Below are 25265 nucleotides of genomic sequence, written 5' to 3'. Positions count from 1 at the left end.
TTAGGTTTGATGGTTGCCGAGCATGGACAGCCCGCTTCAAATCACCCAACAGATGTTCAATGATATTCAGGTCTGAGAACTGCACTCTAAAAATGGCTGGGTTATTTTTGACCCATAATGGGTAAATATTGGACAGAACATGTGCTGGGTTAAAAATTGACCCAATGCTGGGTTATTATACCCTATGGTTGCATAACAACAACCCAACATTGGATAATTTTTAACCCAGCACGGGGTACTTTTTAACCCAGCGGTGTGTTCTGTCCAATATTTACCCATTATGGGTCAAAAATAACCCAGCCATTTTTAGAGTGTTGGATGGCCATTTCAGAACATATCAGAATGTACTTGTTCCTCTGCATAAATGCCTGAGTAGATTTTGGGCAGTGTTTTGGGTCATTGTCTGGTTGAAATATCCAGCCCCGGTGTATCTTCAAGTTTGTGACTGATTCCTCAACATTATTCTCATTTATCCATGCAACCCTAAACTTTAACCAGATTCCCAGTACCGGCACTGGCCCCACAGCATGATGAAACCTCCACCAAATTTTACTGTGGTGTGGGTAGCAAGTGTTTTTTTTTTTGGAACGCTGTGTTCTTTTGCCGTCATGCATAACGCCCCTCTTTTTATGACCAAATAACTCAATCTTTGTTTTATCAGCGTGTGTGTGAAGCCCTTTATGGGGCAAGTAACCATATTTAGTCACTTCCGCACACATTCAAAGTGCCCTCCCCCTGCCTTCATTTGGAGTAGTAGAGTCATGTAGTTTTCTCTCAGCCAATCAGGGGAGATCAAGCTATCTCATGGATATTAACATCAAGGCATCTGACCAATCAGCAGTGGCCTGGAGCACCTCATACACAGCCATCTTCCAGAAATCAAAAATATTACTTTTTTGAACCTGCCTTCTCCCACAGCAATAGTTATAACATCATAACTAAACATGGTAAGTTGATGTAACTCACAAATTATTTGGTTGAATAGTTGTGTTAAAGATTGAGATTGTTGTTATTTGCATAGCATTTATAAAAATTTGCTTAATGTTTGACTGAAAAACGCACCATATTTGATCATATGCCCCGTTCACCTAAGTAGCACAAATGTCCATTTTTAGACATATGCCTTATAAATGTATGTTTTCAATTATAGTTAAATGGCATACAAAGGTACTTATTATTAGTAGTCTCTAAATAAATGTTCCTTGCAGTTTGTGCCTATAATAAATAAATGTCCCTTGCAGTTTGTGTGTGTTTTTTATCAAATTTTAAAGATTCACTCTCTGTAATTTATTTTACCCTAGACAGGCAAGTGCTCATATATGGTAACTTCGTTGACCTTGATTTGCAATGCAAAGGTGAAAAATATTGTTACATTTTTTTTTTAAAGAATGTCCTGTAACATCCCCCATTAGCTTTCTGATGTTAAAAATTAGAATTTCCAAAGATTTCAATGAGTGCCCTATAAAGGGTTAAGACCATCTCCAGAACAGTGAGCAATGTTTGTGTTGTTTTTGAGTCACGAGCAATTTAAGAGTTTAACTTCTTGTTTTAAGTGTTATGTTAAATTGTTAGTCATTACCTGCATTAGCAGTTGTAAAATGTTGATTATTTAGTGTTGAATGTGCAACAAAATGACAATAAAGTAGTTTGATATATTGAACCTTTACAGCTTTTATTTGATTTTTCATATTGCACCTTCATGTTTTGTGATGTTATGAATGAACAGTTAAACAATCATGCTGAAAACTCATGTTTATCAAACTAAAATTGCTTTTATCGGTTATCAATTTTAATCAAATATATTATTTAAATAAATAGATAAGCTAAATTACAAGTAAGCATTTAAAGTATAATTATTACATAATAAGGAACCAGTGCAGTACCCATTAAAAACTCATACTGGGCCCTGGCATGTAACAAGTGGGCTTCATTAAGTGGGGGCAATATAGGTCCTATGTAAGTTGCCGATCTGGGCCCCACAAAAGCCACACTCAGACTCTATAATGTCAAATTCACGTGGGCTGATCCAGGTGGAGCCATAGTGGAACCTGCTGACAAACCCATATAGGGACCACATATAAAGCCCATATTGGCTGGGACCCTGCTTATTACACAGCTATTTACCTCATAAGTAAGGTAAGGAACATTAAATATTGATTTGAAATAATTTATTTGCTAATGTTTAATGAATGCAGACCTTCCGTGAGGATAACCCTTTTACTTTCAATTTTAAAATTAGACGTTCAAATGTCACAAACACACTATTTGGTTTAATCATTTGTATCATATATGGTATTAAGGGGTGGTTTCCTGGACAGGGATTAGACTAGTCTTGGACTAACTAAATGTAAGAGCTGTCCAAACTAAAAACTTGAACTGACATATCTTAAAATACATCAGTGCCCTTTGTGTTGCCTCAAAATACACACAGGTAATGTTTTTAGTAATGCACATTTGTTAAAACTATTATATTTCCTGATTGAACTAAGGCCTAGTCCTGGCTTGAGCTAATCCCTGTGCAGGAAACCACCCCCATATATTCAATTGTAATAATAAACTGTACCTGTGTGTAATTATTTGAACAGTTGTTATCTCAGAATAACAAACCTTGGAATGTTGTGACTGACCAATTACAGGGCTCCCACACCTTAGTTTACTCCAAATTCAAGGACCTTTCAAGGACTTTCCAGGTCCAATACCCTCAAATTCAAGGACTACATCGGGGGACACATTTCAAGTAAGAGCAAGGTTACATCGTGTTACCTTTTAAGATACATTGTTACAGTTCCCTATCGAGGGAACTCACGCTGCGTCACTGCGGTGACACTTTGGAGACGCCTCCAGGGGTAAGTGCGTTTGAATGTGTATATCAAATTCAACCAATGGTGAGGCTTAACGACAAAGACAGGGTGACGCGGGAGCCAGGAAGTATAAAGCTATCTGAAATATTGCCAAAGATGGCGTTACAGGGACGAAGGAAGAATGGCAAGGGAGACGCAGCGTCTCGTTCCCTTCTCAGGGAACAACAGTTACATATGTAACCCGAGACGTTTTCATGTGTCTAAATCAACATCAGGACTGTTTACTCAAATATCTTCAGTATATAAAGACTTTCAAACCGTTCAGTTTCTCTAAAAATTTGCCTAGTCCAATATTTCCAAACCTTTTTTTGTGGGCTACTTCTTGTAAATTGCGTTCTTGTTGAGACGTGACGCTTTCTGTTTAACTCAATTTAAAAAGTGTCCAAATTATCCATTTAGTTTAGCTGTTTGCTCAGGCCGAGGGAAATGAGTCTGTTTGAGTGACCTCGCACGCTCGCTTAGCCTACAGAAACTTAACGGCTAGACTCGAGGACTCACCCCTGAATAATCCGGCCCATTTGTCTTTCTGGGTCCAGACGGCCAAACTAAGCGGTCACAGTGACTCATACACTTTCAATATTTGTCAGTTTTGGCTGGAGCCTGCGGTACAGATGAGAGATTAGAAAGGGTAGTGAAAAATCACAGGACTGTGGCGTATGAGCAGGTCAATGAATGAAATGAATCCGCCGGGCAGGCTGATTTCATTATACATACTTACTCTCTGCTCTAAATCAATCTTGCATTAATAGATGAAGAAGTTTGAATGATAAAATACACTCAGTTAAGTATCTTAAAGTGTGTCACCGTTAGATGGAAAAATACTAAAGCACACTTCTCTTAGATGATTTTAAGCAAAATACATTTCTTAGGATTTTCTGAAATGTTGTGACACTAGTGGTTGATTTGATATTTTGTTATCCAATGGAATGACATTTAAATGTGACTTTGTAAAGGTGTGAAATGGTTTAAGACCCCTGCACAAATGCATGCTGGGAGGTGAGGGGTCTCTCAGGGAGAAGTGTGGAAACTCGCAGACAAGATTTAAATAAACAGACACGCAGACACTGTCAATACTGACCCCAATGAGACCTGAACTACAATATATACATGTGTCAAAATATAAGTTATAAATGTCAGACTGGAAAGACGCAGTCATGTGTGCGATAATGTTACACACTGTACAGTATATGGCATTTGCAAAAACTAAATATGAGAACAGACTGACGAGTTTATTATTATTCTGTTATGTGGAAAAAAATATATTTATAAAGAATGAGTGAGTGAGTGTGTCCAAACTTTTGGCCTGTATATATATATTTTACATACAGTATATATATATAAAAGAAAATAAATATAAAAAAAATAAATGTAATTTTGCTTTAAAAAAATAAGGCCTAGTTTAGGACCATTATCATTTTGTATTGTGACATTATATTTGTTGTACGTCCTTAATTTTTTTCTTTTAAAACCCTTTAAATTTAAATATAGTTAAAACAGCTAATTAAAAATGTAGCAATAAATTAGATTAATATTTTTTCACCCAAAATGGTTAAAGAAAAGCGTAAAGCATTTGTGAAGCATGTAAAAACTGTACACAACAGAAGTCATTGAAAAATGTTTGAAACAATGTTTTATTTCATGTTTCAAGTTGTACACTATTATAAACCGTTTCCATTATGATGTTGTGTGGCCTGCAGCGCCCTCTGTTGACCACAGGGTAAAAATACATGACTGCAACACTCAATAAAATGACTTTAAATACTGCTTAAATAATTCCAGTCCACAGCTTCAATAAAGATTATCCACTTTATCAACCTTTCAGGTGTGGTTTAGTGAGCTGCCTTTAAGCCATAATATTCGATTTAGCTTAACATTAGATTTAGCTTAACATTTCAAAAGCTTCTCTGAAGAAAACATGTCCATTTTTGGTCTTATCAATATAAGACATTATTAAGAAATGGTAAAGCATTTCAGCATATATTCACAGTCTTTCAAATCCACACGGACGCTGGCGATAGTTTGCATAAATCCAAGAGCTCAAGACTGTGTGTGATAAAGTCATACTTTTCCAACAATATGCTGATATCAGCTCAAAGTTGATTACACAGTGCGAGAGAGAGGGGGGGAGCAAAAAGAAAAAAATGAAAACAGCGTAAACTGGTTGAACTGCTAACCAGCTGAAAGCCATTACTGGTTACTGGTAATGGTTTAGGAATGGCTACATGAAAGCAAAAAATCTTTAAAATGGGTTGAGAAATTGGTGGTTGGGAGATGAGATAAAGTTTAAATGTTAACTGATAACAAACAGTGATGCAGTTACTGTAGCAATAATGTTGCATTCAGAGTCGGATGTGTTGGATAATACTGTGATATTCCGATTCCAGAATTCCAACCACACAGACGTCCTGTTGTCCAACAGTCAGAAAATGCATAAATGAGAAAAAGAGCAACACAACCATTAGATTGGCTGGTCTCAATAAAGACATGATGTACATGAAAAGTACATACTTGATATGATGATAAACATTCATTTAAAATGCAGTGGGTCAAAGTCTACATGAGAAGAAATATGGCAGGTTTGTAATTTATATATTAAATGATGTATAGCTTTGGTAATGGGGGCAGCAGTGGTTCAGTGGATCATATATGTTGTCTACAAACTGTAAGGTTGGTGGTTCAATCCCGGCTCCACCTGACCAAGTGTTGAGGTGTCCATGAGCAAGACATCTAACCCCAGCCGCTCCCGATGAGCTGGATGGTGCCTTGCACGGCTGACACTGCAGTCGGTGTATGAACGAGTGTGTGAATGTGAGGCAAATTGTAAAGCGCTTTGGATGGCCATGGGTCTATTTTAATGTTGAAAGGCAGAGATATATCTCTAAAACGCTGAAGAAGATCTGAGATCCAGATGTTCCTGGAGTTTTCCATGGGAAATACAGTCACTGCACTTTGGTTTGAAGTGTTTCTGTCCTCAGATGAGCTTTGTGGCATCAATCCCTGCATATTAAAAGAGACATTTTCATTACATGCTGTTCTCTAGTCTCCAACCATCACTGACATGGTCACAAGCCATGGGCAAATTCATTATACAAATGCCCCTTTCAAACGTGTTGATCGATGCGTATACCCAAGTGTCTCCCTGGCTCAGGTCCCAGATCAGGGAAAGACAAAAAGTTGCCAACAAACAATTTGAAAGGCCTAAAAGGCAATAATAACAAAATACAACCGTGAAACTGTATGATACTTTTGACTTTTTAACCCTTGTGTTTTCCCGAACCCAACTTTCTGGCTTTCGTCAAGGACACACATTATGTGTTAAAACATTTATCCCTTCCTGTTCTAAAGCCAAGATTGCTCTCATTTACCAATGCGATTTATTGCTACTCAGTTTGGCTCAATGTTAAGGACTCCATTTTTCCTCATGCCGCAGTCTGCTGTCTTTATCAAGACTGTAATAATGCCATCCTGTTGATTTGAAAGGTTTTTAATAGCTGCAGGCCCTCCAGTACAACAATAGACTTTAGAAATGATTAGGAATAATTAGCTTAATTCAATTACTGATCATTTAGCATTTAATCTATAATATATGAATGTTGCTATGCGGTTCTGGGTGGTTGCTATGGTTTTTGGGGTTGATGCTGACTGGTCCAGATCAAACAATCTATTTTCAGGACCATGGGTCTCATTGGGGTCCATGGTGGTATTAAAGAGGGTCCTCCAAATATTGTTCGAATTCAAAATAGTTCAAGAACTAAATTAGGTTAAATCAATAGGCAAATAATAGACATTTTAAAATGAAGAGCATAATAAAATCTATTCTGTAAAAATAAAATATAAAATTAAAATATCATAGTATGTAAATAGAATATGACCAGAAAGTATTATGTTAATGTCAATGTAACCATCTACTTTGATGTACTGGGGGTCCCTTCTTCTCCTCTAAACATTAAGGGGTCCTCTTAAGTTTTGACTCTATAATAATCTGAAAAATATATGCTACATTACTTTAATAGCTCTTTACACTCATTTTATTATAGAAATTATGTTATTTGTGTCAAAACGTCTAATGCAAAACTGATAATGAAGCATAACTAAGATCTAACAGGAGAGAAACAGAGAGAAAGTTGGAGACATTCCCTAAATGCTTAGCTGACATCCAGCTGTTTGTATTCTGACATTTGTTCAATGTAATTTCCATCACTGTTATAGTCTCAGACCACCCACTGACCGTCTTATACATCATGAACCCAAACCCGTAAAGCAGTTTATCCGTTTGGCAGGCTGTAATCTGATTGGTTTAGCATGCATTTAGGAGTAATAGAGTTCACAGGTTTATTTAAACAAGTCAATTTATCAAGGGTTATCTGAAGACACATGCACAGTCTGTTATTGTCGTAGTTTGAAACTGAACCCTAGCATCAGCATGCAGACGCAAAACAAAAATTGTATTGGTGACAGCCTGGACAGATTAGGCTGCAGTGTGGATGAGACTTTATGCAATCTGTCTATACATTACTGCATCATCTGTTTTCATCTTTAAGGCGTTAAAGACAACGTCTGAACTGAAGACCGCCTAAGTACTTGCAGACACTTGTCATTATCCACCTACCTGTAAGTCAAACAGTCTGGTGCACATCTATATCTATTTCATGTTTTTTCCAAGATAAAAAAAATGAAAAAGAAATAAACCGAATCTGGTGATCCAGATGATAATGAAGATGCATGAGATGCCATTGTCTCCTTAAAATTCCTCATAGGAATTATAAATAGCCTCAAATGTGTGCTGACCTACTGTAAGAGTATAGAGATATCAATCTAAACATGCTAGTAAAGTTAGTTGCTATAAATTTGATCTTTGAGTGCAAAAATATTGTGGTGCATCCAAGCTTAGTCAGAGATATTCTCGTGAATTCTCCTAAGAAGACTTTACAGAGGTCTTTTCACAAGAGAAACGTCTGAAAGGTTATCAGATACTCACTGTTTGCTATCAGATTTTGGGAATTCAGATGAAAGCCAATGGACGTGATTGTCATGACCTGCATCTGGCTTCTTTTACATCAGATTCACATCAGACACGCTTTCCCGAAAAGTCTCAGAAAGACATTGTTCAGCCAGAAAGAAGGCACCAAGCTGTGGGCGTTCTCTGTAAACACACGTCTACCAAAACATCCGCCGGTCATCGTGGCCTTCTTCGCAACACCTACTTCCTGGTTTGTGTCATGAAGCCAGCTGTTCTGCCCTGCCAGATAGTGGGTGGCCATCATTGTAAATACTGTCTGAAAGTGCTTGTGTTTATGTGACCATCACAGATATTGCAGAGCTCGCCTCGTTCGGTTAGGCCCGCAGCCAAGTGGTTTCTAATGAAAACCAGATACAAGGTCTTGCTTGAAAACTATACGGTAGAAACACAAGACTGCACAGATGCATACCATCCACTAGAGGACAACAATCATTCACTGCCAAACCTAAACCACTGTTTCCACATCCCAGCAGGCAGAAATCAGTTCCTTTTGTTCTCCACCACATTCACTGAGATCACATTTGCCTTTTTTTACTTTAAACCAAGAGGAATGTAAAATATGTCTATAGTAAGAATAGTTTCAGATTTTTGTTTTTCGAGCATTCTACTATCAGTGCCACCATACACACATAAAGTTAAGCTAAGTTTAGCCACTGTTTAGCCACACCACAGGAGATAACAAGAAACTGGTTGTGCTTGGTAATTTATAAGTCACTATTACTATTGCTCAGATTTAAAGTTTTTTTCTGAATTTAAACTCAATTTAACTGTATTAAGATGAGGTGCATACCACAGAATCATATTTTAGATCATGTTTTTTGTTTTGTTGAGGTTAGTGAACAGATCAGACTTATGATATTTACCTGGCATGTCAAAACATGTAACATAAATCACATAAGTCATATACAGAGACCATCATACACATAGATTTGCAACCACCCAGAACACCCTGTCAACCACCAAAGCACCATAGCAACCACCCAGAACACCTTGTCAACCACTACAATACCCTAGCAACCACCCAGAACACCCTAGCAACCACCCAGAACACCTTGTCAACCACTACAATACCCTAGCAACCAGCCAGAACACCCTAGCAACCACCCAGAACACCTTGTCAACCACTACAATACCCTAGCAACCACCCAGAACACCCTAGCTGTGTCCCAATTCAAGGGCTGCGACCTTCTAAGGACGCGACCTCAGAAGGCCAGCACTGAAATGAGACGGTCTTGCCTTCGGAGGATCCATAATTTGTGTCACCTGCCGTACGTGCCCGCAATGCCGGTCAGCTGGACACAGCGGAGACATTTCTGACTTAAAATATTAAAATAAATATGGAACCAGAATAATATACATTTAATTGAGAAAATATGACACCTTGATGTAGATTAAACTAACCAACAATATATCAAATGTATGAACCTTTAGAAATATACACAACATACACAGAATAATATTAATACAAAACATGACACTAATACAGTGACAAGAAACTTTTTTCTGCTAAACACACCCTTTTTTAATAAAGGTTTTAATTGTTTATTTTAAAATATCTTGCCATTATATTCAGCCATTACAGGCACGCAATTAATCTTAGGATAGCCTCGGCTGTGAAGAATCAATTTGTTTTATCCTTAACAGGACACCACAATACCCTAGCAACTAAGGATGTTCATATTGACCGGTTAACTGTTTACCGAAGGTAAGGATTTATGATCGATTAATACAATCAGCTAAAAGAAAAAAATATTTGTTAACAAACGCTGAGTGTCGACAAATGCCTACAGACTATTCATCACTTTTCTATTCTTAATTTGTGAATGTCTTGTAAATGACGTGAATCAGTGCTGCCCTGACAGTCTGGAAAAGTAATCATTTGTATGAGAAATCATTTGTACTGTATGTGTCCGTGATGGTTTGGAAGCTGCACAGAGACGTGCATGTGTCCGCACATTAGTGGCCAGACCTTCGCTGATTGCCTCTGTCCTAGACCCTGACCATAAACATTTCCATTTTTGCACAGAGAAAGAAGACGCAAAAGCAAAACTTTTGAAATGTGTCCTGCTCTGATATGGCCACTGCTTTGAGATGAAAAAGGAACAATCTGCCCTATTTGGATATTAATCCTCTGGACTGATCGCATGCTCCTTAATAATGTAATGTTATCCTGACACACAGACGGAGAATGAATTTCAAACGTCGTTTCAGGAAGAAGATGCAGCATAAACACATCCACATTAAGTGTCGGTCCACATAAAGTGAAAATGATGTTGTTTTCAGTGCTTTATTCGCCAAATGTATTTTAATAGACTACAGTGAGACACTCAGGGCATAGGGATGATCACGTTTGACTGGAGTTGGACCGTACACATTCAACTGCATGTGCGTCTGTGCGTACAGAAAATTGCTCACTTTAGCGCCTTTTTGTGGTTAAATTGTTTACAATCACTAAAGTGTTAACATTTGCAAGCCTTTGAAACACGTGCAAATGATCAACTTTATTTAAATTTGCATATTAATCGGCGAATCACATGCAAGCCAAACCGTAGGTCGTGATCTGTACGGATCAAGGATCAACTGCGATCTGTTACACCACAAATTAGTATTAAAAAAAACATCTTGAGAAACTTGGTAAACTAGAATATTTCCCTCTTATGATTGAGCATTACAGACTTGGGCTTGAGTAGGCTACTTGGCAAGCTTCTCATTTCTCAGATGAGTCAACGACGACCCGAAGTGAACTTCACCGAGTATTGCACAGAAATCTTGTCAAAAAATGAAAAATTAACGGTATTAACCGGTTACCATTATTTTAAATAAACGATTCTGTTCCGGAACATATACTTTTTGAAAGTTTCTGGTTTCGTTTCTGTTCCTTGCAAAACATCAAAAGTTTCTGGTTTTCGTTTTCGTTCCATGAACCAGCTCAAAGCCTTGCTCAGAACACCCAAGCAACCACCACCCAAACACCCTAGCAACCACTCAGAACAACCTAGCAACCACCCAAACATCCTAGCAACCAACAGAGCACCTTAGCAACCACTCAGAACACCGTAGCTACCAACCAGAACACTAGCAACCACATAGAAATCCTAGCAACTCAAAACACCCTACCATCACCCAGAACACCCTAGCAACCACCCGAGCACATTACCAACCTCTCAACACCCTAGTAACCAATCAGAAAACAATAATAACCACCCAAAAGACTGAGGCAACCACTCAAAACAAACTAGCCAATAGCCAGAAAACTATAGTTACCAATCAATTAACCACTGAGATCACACTGGTAACCGCCCAGAAAACTAGCAAGCACTGAGAGCACACTGGCATCCACACAGAACACTCCTGCACTGGTGGTGGAGAGTTTTCCTATAGTGCAAGGACTTCTCAGTAAACATGTAGTTAATCTCATTGATGCATTAGGTAATAATGTCCTCTATCAGAATAACATCTGGCCCTAGAGCAGAAATCCAAATTTAATCAGCGATTCAACCACAAATTCACTAAAGTTTCATTTATAGAATGCTTCTCAAACCTTCTTGATTGTGTCCTGAATTCCTCAGCGATGAACCACACAGTGCTCTAGTTTTTTCAGCTTTCCCCCAAAACTCGAGCACCAGGCTGCCACAAAACTAAAGTTGTGAAATAATGTCATAAAGGAGATTTTAAATTTGCCTGGAGGCCAAACAACAAAGCTCTCGGTAATCTGAGGAAGCCAGGGCAGCATATTGACACCATATTAGCCTGAGGAGCAGATGGCAGAAATCTTTCATGAGCTGTAGTAACACTGAGTCATTGTGTAGACTGTCTTCAGTCTCTGACTCAGTAATGTCAGACATGCTTTTTCTTCTGGGAAACAGTAAAGTGGAAACAATCACGGTGATGCTGGCAGTTTTAACAGCTATGGGAGTGTTTCCTTAAACACAAGACCAATGAGACGCATCAGAAGTCTTATTACAGACATAAAGGTTTTTGAATGGAGCACATCTGAGAAGTAAACACAGAAAATGTGGCCCTTTAAAGCTCAGGAGACTTTGAGGTACGGGCCTTGACTTTGATGTTTTTCATAAAATTGCTTTGAAGAAATGAAATAGACCAAAGTGAGACTATTGTTCACATGCAGTAAGAATCCAGAGCTAAATAATAATGTGGATAGACAATTTGGAACTGGCGGGATTTTTCTTCTAAGAAAAAACATGTAATAAAAATGTACAACACAAATGCAAACATACGCATGTGCATGTAAATGGACACAGAAACTATCGATCATTAATCTGAGGATGTGTAGTCTCACTCACCCTGAGTTTTGTCACCAAGCGGCCTTCGGCAAAACATCCTTTGTAAATGAATACGTATGTGTGTGTGTGTGTGTTGCATTTGCATCTGTTACTGTGTATTTAAGTGTGTTGTCTTCTTTGGTTATAAGAGGCTTTTTTGGGATGGTAAGTTCAGTCTCTCTACACTATAGTAGAGGAGATCGTCTTATGTTTTCCAGGGCAGGGGGCTGTCTGTGTTTTCACCTGGCCGTTCTGGGGATAAGGTGGAGGCCGGTGGTTCTTACTTTTTGTGCCTACTAGTGAAAAAGGTGGCATGTGATTTTCCAGTTCTCCTTTATGATGCTGGTGTCCGTTAGTTTTGACTTTGTGTGTTCGATGTGGTAAGCAGGTACCATTGGCTGTGCTCCTCATCCCGTGAAGCTCTGAGCTCTGTTGGACGACTGTCCTGCTGTTATTTTCAGCTGAGATTGATCGCTGGTCAGGAGGAGAAAGGTTTGTGTGGTTTCTCATCGCTGCAGGATCGTTAATATGAACAATATCCACATCGAGCGGGTAATGTGTAATAGAGGAATCAGAAGTCTCTGGTGTTGTGTCACTTTGATCTTTTGGTGATTCTCCCTGAACACCAGGAGAAACAGCGTTGGTCCAATTACTGCTCCTGTGTTGTGCATCGTGGAGGTAGCCATTGGATAGACTTGGTTCCTCTTCACTAAGGTCAATGTTGGATGTCAGAATGTCAATCTGTTGGACAACCTAAGCAAGAAAGAGTGATAATAACACAGGAATTAAAAGAATTGTTCGGTCTCATGTAATTTAAAACCTAAATTATTTATTTCTTGAAAATTCTGCCAAACTTCTTATTTTTACAGTATATTACACATTTGTCAAGCACAAAGTTTTGTTAAAAGACTCATGTGACACATTACAAGTCTTCTGAAGTCATGCAATACCTATTGTGCAAAGGATTCAAGGCATTCAAATAGGCACTATTTTAAAAAGAGGTGCCGCTATTTTTGGTTCCTCAAAGAACCTTGACCTTTTTTACTACAAAGAACATTTTGCAAAACAGAAAGGTTCCTCAGATGTTAAAGGTTTTGCAAAAAAAATGCTTTTGCTACTGCATCGTGAAGCACCTTAATATTTATGAGTGTGGTGTGCCAAATTTAATCACGAGTCTGACAAAACAATCGTGTCCTGCTGAGTTTAAAGTCTGCGAATGAGATTTGAAAGCTTAGATTTCAAATTTTTGTGTATGCTGTGACTGCATGGAAAAGAACAGTCACATGGTTTTGAAGCAACATGAGGTGACAAACAAAGCAATGTTTCGTAAGAGAGGTCAAACCTAGCAATGGATTACTTCACTCAGTTGCGCATTTAACTTTTAAAGGTACTTTAAATTAACTTTCTAAAAAACTGCACATTTATACAGGTGATCATCATGTAAAGAAGAAACTTGCTGAGCTCATTGCCTGGTTAGGCAATTGGTAGGACATATCTAAATAATTCAATTAATGCAGAGTCCATTATTACTAATGTCAATTAGAATATATCTAAAGTTATCTTTCGGTATTGATTTTAAGATCTCTGTGCTCTTTCAGGCCTCTCTGATGGACTTAAGGACTGACCACTTCCATTTCACAAGATTTAATATCCTCTCCACAATAAGCTTTTAAGGAAGGTTGTATATAAAACATTTCCAATTGAAATGAAAGACAACTGGATTTCTATCAGCTGTGTTCTGGGTCAGTATCAGGTGCTAGAGGCACTGACAGTTGCTTTGTTTTAATGCTTGTCAATGTGAAGATGCTTGCTAAGATCACATGTTAGATTTCCACTGGCTGAATTCCGAGTCTATCCTGAGGAGTCAAATTTCTGTGCTTATTAAAATCCCATCTCAAACACACTGAAACCCAATCACTGACAAACCTCATTATCTCAATTCTAGCTCAGAGTGATTCATAAATACCCTCTCAAATAGAAAAGTACAGCATTAAGAAAACCTCTTATAGCTCATCCTCATGGATTTGATTTATCTTGAGACAACTAGCCATACTTTCAGATCCTGTATTATACAATTTTGTATAGTTTTATCAGTTCAGAATGTACTGTTGTATCCTTACCTCTTTCATCTCCAACTGGACCTGTTTGAGACCACCCAGCACTTCCTCTAGCTCTGTGACCACTTGTTTGATCTGTTCACGTACTGTTCCTTGACTCTTCCTCTGGTTATCATGATTCTCCGGACTTTCACCCTCCGTAGACGTTTTTAATTCCTGTCCCTGTTTGTATCCACGCACCCTTGAGTGACTCAGCTTGCTCGGGGGAACCTCGGTGGGAAAGAAAGCTGTCGGTCCAGAGTTTGTCCCATTATAGAGTGGCTTGTTTGGACTAGATTGTCTGCTAGTCTCAATCCCATGCCGCTCTTCGTGATTCTGGAAAGATACTTGTCTCCTTTGGCAATGTCCATTATATGTAGATGCACGATTGTCCCACTGAGGCTCCTGTAAATCTTCGTCTTCTTGATCGTGACCCTTGTAGTGCTGCTCCGTGACGTACAAGACCTCTCTATAGTACCTTTGACCTCTGATCTTTGGGTATGGCGGGACATGGCGTCCATTAAAGGGGTGTTCTGGGTAATACCATCGTTGGACGCAGCCGCATTCTCTGCGTATCTCCCTCACGCACGTGCAGGGGGCGTGCGGAGAGTCTAATGGCCTATCCCACCTGCCCGGCCTCACATCCCCCCAGGAGTAAGATGGATGGCGAATTTCCTCAGCGTACACCTGGCGTGGAGAAGAGGTCGCACAGCTTCCCGTCCTCTCTGGTCTGTAGTCGGCTATTGCCAAGTCTTTTGGGAACGGGAGGGTGACCGTCCGCTGTGATACTCCGGACTCCACGCGCAGGCACGATCCGTTCGGTATGCTCTGGGGCCGTGCGGTTTCATGCTGCAAGCAGAGATGGCAGGATGGTGTCCGGAACGCACGCTGTCCCGATATCGTATTGTCCGAGTGCATGCCAGTCCAAAAGCCGTCCGGTCAAATGACTTAAAATGCAACTGGTCTCCACATTCTCTCTCCACCCAGGCCATCCACGGCGACTGTTTTTCTCATCTGCGCAGCTCTCGTCTAGCGTCTGCTCTCATTTATTGCTCTCTCTCACATACTGTTTCTCTCTCGCAACTTCCCCCTTCAACTTTTTGTTCTGCCCGTCTCACTCCCCCCCTTCCTTCCTCCTAGTTATTTTTTCTAACTTACTCTTGTTTTCCCACTTTCCCGCTCTCACGTTCTTCCCCAAAGCAGCTTGTTGCTCTTTCTCCAGCAGTGGGCCTCTTTTCTTTCCCTCCCTCCAGTTTTTTTCCTCCACCTCTCCTTCTTCTAATTCACTCACTTGAGGTCTTACTTCACCGTTTCTCCACCCCTTTCCTGCTCTACCTCTCTCAAAGCCTCTCTATAACTCTCTGCCTTCTTCCAAGATCTGCTCGTTCCCATGTGTAAAAATTCCCTGCTCTGACTCACTCTCCCTTTCCCAAACTCCAAACACTTCCTCTCTTCCCCCTTTCTGTCTTTCCTTTCTCAGGACTGGGGCTTGTAGAGTGTTGACAGACGCAGCGGCTCCGTGTGATTCCCGATCTGTCCCTCAGATCTTGTGCCTGGCTGCCACTCTGCAATTAAACACAGCCAGGATTCCACACCGCCTGAGAGATGGGGTGGAGAGAGAGAAAGAGAGAGAGAGAGAAAGGAGGTGGGGTTTCAGACGTTGCTGAAGCAGACAGGATCTAACATGAGACAGAGCGATATGGAGAGAGAGGGAGAGGTAAGGAGGAAAACAGAAACACACTCATCCCCAGTATAAGGGGATTTTCAGCATAACTTCTTTCCCACAAGCCCGTGTGAGAGTGTGTTTGGGAAAACTGAATGCGCACACAGTGTGTGTGTAAATCTCTGTGGTTAGGCCTTCACTTATCTGATCATCTGATGTCTTAAAAGTCTACTGAGATACTAGCACTGTGTTTGGTAGACGTTGTGTAATGAACAACACAGCATACCCTGCTGAAAAAAACAGCATCAAACCAGCATTGAAATTATGCTGGTTTAGCTGGTGGTCACCAGCATACCAACACGAAAACACAACATATGCTGGTATGACCAGCATGGGATGCTGGTGCTAATGCTGGTTTAGCTGGTGCTAATGCTGGTTTGGTGCTGGTTTAGTGGGTGCTAATGCTGGTTTGGTGCTGGTTTAGCTGGTGTTCACTAGCAAACCAGCACCAAAACACAACATATGCTGGTCTTGCTGGTATGCTGTTTTTTTCAGCAGGGTGGTTTATACACAATTCACATTTTTTTTGTGTACTAGCAAAATCCCCTTTCATATTTGACACTTTCAGTTTATTTTCCAAAGAAAGTCCCACGGTTCATAAAATTCACAAATGAGATCTCTAGATCTCAAAGAAAAAAAGATATGTTTTCTAAAGTCCTTTAAAATTTCCTAAATAAATTCACTCTTTCTGTTGGTGGTGTTTACTAAGGCAAGCATCTCTACATCTCTTCAAACCAGTAACCTTAATTAAAAACAGTGGCTATAACCATTTCATTTCTGGCAGGCATTAAAACATTTAGGTGAAAGTAAACTTGTGAAACTAAGAACTTCCAAATGAAGTCTCCTGAGCTATGAAAGTGAAACCTCTGAGCTATAAAATCTTACACTTTGTTTTTCTCAGTGTGGCCATATATTCACTTCAGAAATGTCTTTTTATTGCTGTTGGTTTGGTGACAATAAGTTGCAATGCCACAGAGATACTAAATATGACCAAACCAAGTAACGCAGAGGAACTGAGTTAACCAACACATACGCTTTTTTTCTCTTTCCTGGATTATGTCATATTCATTGTGTACTGAAATAGCTCGGTTTAACGCAGTGTAAAGGGAAGCATTCAGAATATACTGTGAACATCAGTCAATGTTCAAGAAATCTTACCCAACTATAGTGAATTATAATTTACTGTATCATAAATTCGGGTGTAAACAGTAAGATTACATTTGATCCAGTTAACCACATCAAAAAGAAGACTTGGGGGCTTTGTGGTTTTGTTTGTGTCGCAAGTGCATTTCATCTTCCAATCTGAAAGGTTTTCCCCTTGAGGCCTCTTGCGTTGTGTAACTTCTCAGTCTTATGCATGGCTGAACTATAATTAAATTCAAAATGTGCCTTTTCTTTCTAGACATTGCATGCATGATACAAAAGCACTCATGTATAATTTACATCACTGCTTAAAAACATCACTGTGATGAATCTGAATCAGAATGAATGAGTTTCAGTGATGTCCCAGCTTTGATCAAACTCTATGCACATTTTCAGATATTATCCTCCTGCCTTAAAGGCTATTTCACTTTGCCATTATGACTTCTCAAGATTTGCTGACGTTTTAACACAATTGTGTTCCTATGGAAACCATCTATAGGGTAAAATATTGGGTCATACTGTAAGTGCTGAGTCAATATTCTGTCTATTCAGAGAGAAACAAAAGATTTCCTTTTGCATTTGCAGATAAGTCATAATCCAAAGTGAAGAAGCGCAATGCAAAGCACTAGAACATTACTTTTAGCAGTCTTATCTCTTGCATAACATACAGACGGTCAAAATCAAACCTGTTATTATAAAAAGATGCACTGCTCTGAATCTTTCATGACATCATCAACAATAATGAGAACGGCAATTATACTAAATATAATAAATATAGTATGTATTTTATGACATTCCAGCTTCTACAGCTATATTTATGAAGAGCATGAGTGTTTCGTCATTTAACTAACACAGTATTTACACAAAATACACAGTATCGTAGCAGCATGCGTTCCCTGAGTTTGAACCTATGACCTTTTGCACTGCTAATGCAATGCTCTACCACTGAGCTACATGAGCATATAAACTGTATGCATGTGGGTAATGAATACAAATATTTCATTTTCATAAGTTATCCACACATTGCACATTTAAATGGAATGACATTGAGCAGAGCTTTGGACCCCCAGTGGGCCTATTGGGATTTATAAGGCAGGATTCATTATAAAGCTGCTATGAAACAAGATTTATTGTCAAAGTTGCTTCAGTACATTTTGAATTGAAAAAGTATCTCTTCGTGTTCAAGTGTAACCAATTCTATATTTGTTTAACATAAAAATATTAACCCTTGTGGGTTGTTTCCATTCACTACCCTTTTGGGTTGTTCGTGTACAAAAAAGGCCACTAAAATAAACGGCTGTAAAAATTTCAGATTTGTTTTTTTTCCCCTAAATCTGTTAATCACCCCAGTACTGATCAAATCTACCAAATTTTTACAAAATTTCCATGATTTTAAATCATCAATTGCCAAGTTTATAAGTTGTGTCTGGATTTTTTTACCCTTTTCACAATCTTGGGCATGTCAAAGATTGGTAAAAACATTGGCTTTGATGCATTTTTAGTTTTTGTGCAGCATCAGTTTTTATTCTTTTTCTGTTTTTGTTTATGTACAAGCCAGAAATGAAGCTCTGTTTTTTGCACAGGCATAGTAAAGGGTTAATGGTGCCACATGGTAATCAACAGTAAAAACGACAAATTTTATGTCTTAGCAAAAGGAAAAACCACCAACAATCAAGAATGCATGACTATATGGTGTCATGGCTTTGCAATCAAAAAATGTCGTTTTAATGAAAGTCAATGGGGCAGAAAAGCCACAAAAATTAATTAGGGAGAAAAAAATTAAAACTGATGCTGCACAAAAACTAAAAATGCATCAAAGCCAATGTTTTTACCAATCTTTGACAAGCCCAAGACTGTGAAAAAGGTAAAAAAAATCCAGTCCACAATCACTTTTTATATTGAAAATCAGTAATTTTGTTTGTGTTTTTTTCATCAAATCAGTGACACCACTTATAAACTTGGCAATTAAAGAGTTAAAATCATGGAAATTTTGTAAGCATTTGGTAGTTGTGATCAGTACTGAGGGTTATTAACATATTTATGAAAAATCTGGTACATTTTTACAACCGTTTAATTGAGTGGCTTTTTTGTACACTAACAACCCGAAAGGGTAGTACATTTGCCCACAGTATATTATTGAGTTTTGGAAAAATTTCAAAGCATTTTCTCAAAATATGTGTAAATATAACATTTGTCACCAAAAATCATTCCTTTTGCTGAACACAGCAAAGGTTGTGGCCAAATTAAGACATAAAAAATCAAAAATGGCCAATAATGGCCTCAACAACCCACAAGGGTTAATTCCTCTATATATCATAGGTAGAGGGTCCCTCACAAAAGTTTTGTTGTATTTGGGGGTCCTTTGCATCATAAAGTTTGAAAACCCCTCATGTTGGTAATTCACAAGCCCCATACAATGTCACAACTTGGCAACTCACGTATAATTTATAATCCAGAGTTTAACACTAGTAAATACAACTTTGTTTGGTCGTTTGGTTGTTTGTGTGCTCAGAACTCGCACAATATCTTCGACTTCACTAAAAGACAGAAAAACTCCAGTTCTGCACTGTCAAAAGGTAAAAATGTATACCCCAGCTCTAACTCTCCTCAAACCTGAACCAAATAATAAGTCCAAAAACAGGCAGTGGACCTAAAATCTCCAGTGGACATCAGCTCTCCAAGACTGCAGACCAGAAAACTTTAGCAACCGCATAAACCCTCCTGACTCCCACCCACAACATGATGATGATGGTAAATAATAACTAAAGGGCAGAACATGAAGCACATCATGTTGAGACGTCCTGTGTTGAAGGGCTCTAAATGTGCTGTTGCTATGGCCAACTAAACAGACAGACAGAGGGAGTCATCCATCTCCATAATCTCTACCATTGAGACTGAGGTGGACATCAGGTGAACATCTCAGCGGGAAAGAGAGACAGAACGTCTTGTTGATTTTCCACTGCATTAGTTCTTCTGGAGCATTCAACATTGTTACTGTTTTAAAGTAGTTATATCATGAACTTTACCCTACAAATCATGTTTAATATAAAAACAAAATGAACTTTAACAGTGTGATGAAGAGGTTAATGTAAAGCTAAAAGATTCATGAGAGCTCCACATGAACTGGCGGGAAAAAAAAATCATGGTTTTAAGAGGAAGAAAATCAACTGATTAGTTAAACATCTACAATGATGTAAAGAAACATTTGCTATTGTTTTGTTGTTCAAAACAGCATCCAGATATGTGTTTTAATAAAATGAATGCCATTGGCTAAATTAGGTCATGTGACAACAATACATTCACAACATACAGCATTCACTTTGAAATTAGACCGTGCAGTATGCTAGAAATTTCATTTTAATCACAACTATTGAGTTTGTGTGTTTGATAAAAATTTCTATCGGGTAGCTTTAACTGTTCAAGGCCTGACATGAGATATCCAAGTGCACGGCTCTCTGCAAAAACACATCATCGACTAAAGTACAGTGTTGATCCCAGAATGCAAGTCTTCCCGGCTCAATCACTTCCTGACGTCTCTTTCTGAATCTGATAGAAACCACTGAAGTACAGGAAATTACTCTCAAAGGAACATGGAAATGTCGATTATTATACGATTAAAGTGATACTGCAATAGCCTGATGTGTTCTCAAAGATCTAATTTAAACAAAAACTCAAAACTGAATCTTTTATATCACACAATCTTTTGTTTAAAGCAACAATTGCCAAAATACTTACTTACATTACCTTTTTTTAATTTACAAGGAATTAAGGTAAGGTTAGTTAACAAAACCGTCGTGAATTTTTGGGTGAACTGTCCCTTTAAGAATGGCAGATTGTCTTTGACAGGTGGCCAAACATCTCAAGCATATTTGCAGCAAACATCTACTGTAGCACAATTGCAATGAATGAATGTCTAGTGTTTTTAAACCTGAAGTTTTTAGTTAGATAAACACAGTCAAGTTCAGAATGCAGATAGACAAAAAATATAGCCATGGAAACAAATGAAATGTGCAGTTTCTAACATTTTGCCACATTTGGGTGGCTGGTTATCGCATGTCCCAGAGTCACCATGACTGTAACTTAACATGAAAATGAAATGTGCAACAATAGCATACAACATAAGAGATGTTCAAAATGTTCAGGCATGAGGCAGGGATGACTCTCCTAAAATAAAGAGATGACGTTCTCACTCAGTGCTTGGTTTATTTTTAGTCCACATTGTAAAAATTACTATTTAAGGGTTCTCAGCTGCTACACCGGCATAATCCTTTAAAAACCTCTAGGCACTTTTGAAAGAACATTTTGGGTGCCTGCCATTTGTATAGTGTACTAGCAATACTGGAGGAACTGGTTGGAACCAAATAAATACAAAAATGTATCTTACACACTACAGGAAAACAGGAAAATGCTAACAATAAACAATAGCAATATATTTTAAAATATAACTGCACGTTACAATAACAGGTATATTTAATTTTTCTTTGATTTACAAGCTGTTCATCTCTTAAAGGCTTTTCACACTGGAAATAGTTAAACCCGGCAATGCGATGTTAACATGCTTCCGAGCAAGGTTTCAAAAAGGCTTCTAAAAATAAATCCTTAAAAGCAGGGTTAAGAACAAAAATAACCCAGGGTTAAGCGCAGTGTGAAAAGCCTTTTGTTGTCATTAGTCACCAGTGTTGGGGAAAGTTACTTATAAAAGTAATGCATTACAATAGGTTACTCCCAAATAAAGTAACTAATTGCGTTACTTAGTTACTTTTCATGGAAAGTAATGCTTACGTTACTTTTTAGTTACTTTTGCGTTACTTTTTGTGGCTGAGGCTTGATCTCTTTCAGGATCTCTTATAACTGAAAAGTTCTGCATTCAGAAATCGCATATTTCATCACAAAAATATCGAACTTTCATCTCAGTTTCTGACTTAAACTGTTCTCACACAGGCGTGTACACATAGAGTGCATAATGTGACTATGTTCAGTTTAATTCAGTACATGATTTTTTTATCAAATTAATTCAACTAAAAAAATTACTTGCATTACTTTTTTTTAAAAAAGTAACTTATATATTAATGTGTAATTTAAAAAAGTAATGCGTTACTTTACTCGTTACTCAGAAAAGTAATATTATTACGTAATGCACGTAATGCGTTACCCCAACACTGTTAGTCACAGCTTGTTTTTGGATCATAAGTACAGAAATCCTCTGTGTCTGTGAAGATCACTCACCCATCAATTCGTGTTTAAATGCATTTAAATTTTATTTCCATTCCCATAAGAGTGATGCTGTCCGAGTCACTTGCCATTTCTCCCTTTACGGAAATTAACCATGGTTTTACTACAGTAAAAAAACTGTGGTAACATCAAAATAGTTAAATGGTTAGTGTAGTAAAACCATAGTTTTGCTGATAGTAATCAATACACCAAAAAAACATAGTTAGCTACTACATTTTTACCACAATAAAACCATGGTTAATTTTCGTAAGGGTCAACCCTAATATAAACCCTGTCCTTCCATTTGTAGGCTGCATACGTGATCAAAACTGTCTTATTTCAAACTATTAACAATTATAAAGTTGACTGTTATTCTTAGTTAATTGTATATTGTTGCAACATGCTTATGACTGCGAATGTAATGCTCAGTGAACTGAAATAAACCAGGCTTGATGACGTATGCACTATGCATATGCGACCTCCGGAGGCTGCCGCCTTCTGGTTAAGAAACGGCCACAGACCACAGACTTGTCAGCTTTGGTCGGTCCTGCTGAAAGCACAAGAGGCGGGACTTACCGCATTCACAGATTAAGAGGTTAATGAGCCAATCACAGCGAAGTATCTCTCCTCACATGATTTTTTGATTATAGGATTGTTCGACTTCATGCGGCGCCACAAGAACCGACAGCCGGATGACGTCAAAGGACCGCGAGAATAATTCAAGAATTCATATTTCGTCTCGCTCTCGCGATACTTTGACGTCAGTTTGTCGATTCTTGCGGCGCCGCATGAAGTCGACCAAGCCTTCTATCAAAGTCCCTTTGTGCTGTGGCTCATGGGAAGTTTCGTTTGGCAACGCATAATCATTTTTTAAATAAGTTGTTTTAATTCTCAGACAATAAGTCACACATAACACGTTTAATGACAGTCTCAAATGTTTTAAACACCAACATCTTTTAACATGGTATTGGTCTCGCCCTACTGGACAAATAACATATTGCATATAGGCTGTGGCTTGGAAAAGTCTCGTATCTACCAGAAGACCAGTGGTCTGGTGTAAAACTTTAGGCGAAAGTATTATCATTTTGCAGTCAGCCCTGCTGAAAAAAATATAACCATTTCAGAAAATTCTAATGGTTTCCATTAAAATACCAATAGGAACCATTAGCTTTTAGCACTGCAGTGTGGGCCATATTCCATTAGAACCAATACATAGAACCAATACATACCATTAGAGACCAACAAAAACCAATACACTGTAGTGTGTTTTGGGCCATATTCCATTAGAACCAATAAAATTCCCAATAAAACCAATAAAACCATTAGAATTTTCTGTAATGGTTTTATTGTTTTTTTCAGCAGGGAGAGTGAAGCAGACAATGATTGACATTTGTATTGGGCTGGTTATCGTTCAAATGCAACAATTTTTTTATTCTTTTGTTTTTTGAATGACATGACTTAACTGGAAAATCTATTAATACGTAAATATAATTTGTTGTTGAGTGTGGTTGTTGTTACCGAGTGATTTTGACATTAAAGGTCCAGTTTTTTCTTTGTTTTGAAGCTTTGATTGTGTTTACAGTGCGCAATATATAACATGTGTTCATGTTTTTACGTGTAAAAACACGGTATTTTTCACACAATTTACTTATCTCTATAGCGCTGTGTTCACTGTCCTCAAAACAGTCTGATCTTCCTTGTTCTATGAAGTCCATCCTTCAGAAATACGTATCAATTTCTGATTGTGTAGCTTGTTTAGTGTATTGTGATTCGATAGCAGCTTGGCTTGCCTTTAGTTTAGCTGTCGACTGACGTATTCCTGTGGGCGGAGTTTAGTCAAAAAACTGTTCTAGTGATGTCATTAAAGCAGGAAGTAGAGGACCGTAGTCCAAACCGGTTGTTCGCTGTAGGCTTTGAAAGGCCAATTCTGTTAAAGAAATATTTCACCTGGCAGTTAACTTTGAGCTTTATCACTTTACAGGTATTATTTATGCTATTATAGCAACATATGGAGCCCCTCAGGGGACATGGAGCAAAATTAAATAAAGTTTAGTTTCGCATCGCTTTCAGTTTCATGTGCTCATGTGAAACTTTCACGTGCGCACACGATAGTTTCACAAGCATGCGAAACTAAACTTTTTAAAAAAATATTCTGCACATGAAGGTTTCACGTGAGCACATGAGACTAAACTTTAGATTTTTTTACTCATGTCACCTTAGGGGCTCGATAATATTACACACTAACTAGGGTTTAAAAATGGGTTTAGAAAGAACGTGACCTTTAAGTTTTAAATGGGTATTGCAATAACACATTTCACCGCTAGATTGCACCAATTCCCACTCACGAGCTCAGATGACGTTAGAAGCTAATCATTGTCATTAAACAATTATTTATTTTACTATATTTTATTTGCTTTTTGATATGAAATCATATTATTTTGTTTTCTTTAATCACAATATCAAAAGTGAACTTGATTCCCTAATGTTTGTTTTTTGTCTCTGGCTGATATGAAGTAATGTCTTACATGAAAATCTGGCAGTTTATTAAGAATTATTAACAGTTCCCTTTTTAAAGTCATTTTAATAGTATTTAACATTTTTCATTCTATATACTAAGCAAGGGATTTGAATATATGATTTAAGTTTATTTGTCTCAGTCAAATGCTTGATAAAATTACACAAATGACAACTAACGTTTTAAATATATTAAATAGATACAAATGTATTTAGTATATTAGCTTTTAGTCCCTCACTGGGGAACCTGGTAAATCTGAATCTTCATTTTCATGCTATTAATCTTCTTATTATACTTAAAATACAAACACAAGCCTAGACATTTTAAGGTTTAGTACCAACAGAAATTACTTCAAAATCCTGCTAGCTGTGTATTTGGTGGTATGAAAATGCCATTAAACACAATTACATCAA

General features: G+C 38.0%; 1 protein-coding gene across 1 annotated transcript; it reads right to left on the bottom strand.

Annotated features, from left to right (window-relative positions):
• Positions 1–4468: 4468 nt before the first annotated feature.
• LOC129441552 (uncharacterized) lies at positions 4469–15887 on the bottom strand. The gene is made up of 3 exons (XM_055201234.2): positions 14285–15887; positions 12186–12917; positions 4469–5858 (listed from the first exon to the last, which is right to left on the bottom strand). The coding sequence occupies exons 1-2, from the start codon at positions 15176–15178 to the stop codon at positions 12345–12347; spliced, it is 1467 nt and encodes a 488-aa protein (XP_055057209.2). The 5' UTR covers positions 15179–15887; the 3' UTR covers positions 4469–5858; positions 12186–12344.
• Between the last annotated feature and the right edge of the window lie 9378 nt (positions 15888–25265).

Source organism: Misgurnus anguillicaudatus, chromosome 2 (assembly GCF_027580225.2).
Source record: "Misgurnus anguillicaudatus chromosome 2, ASM2758022v2, whole genome shotgun sequence".
Taxonomy (NCBI): Eukaryota; Metazoa; Chordata; class Actinopteri; order Cypriniformes; family Cobitidae; genus Misgurnus; species Misgurnus anguillicaudatus.
The sequence above is the reverse complement of the archived record's forward strand: the minus strand, read 5'-3'. Positions and strand labels throughout refer to the sequence as shown.

Coding starts and splice junctions, on each gene's coding strand:
- LOC129441552 (XM_055201234.2), bottom strand. CDS start 15,178: ATGCACTCGGACAATACGATATCGGGACAGCGTGCGTTCCGGACACCA. Junction 12,918..14,284: donor TCCAGTTGGAGATGAAAGAG/GTAAGGATACAA, acceptor TTTCTTGCTTAG/GTTGTCCAACAGATTGACAT.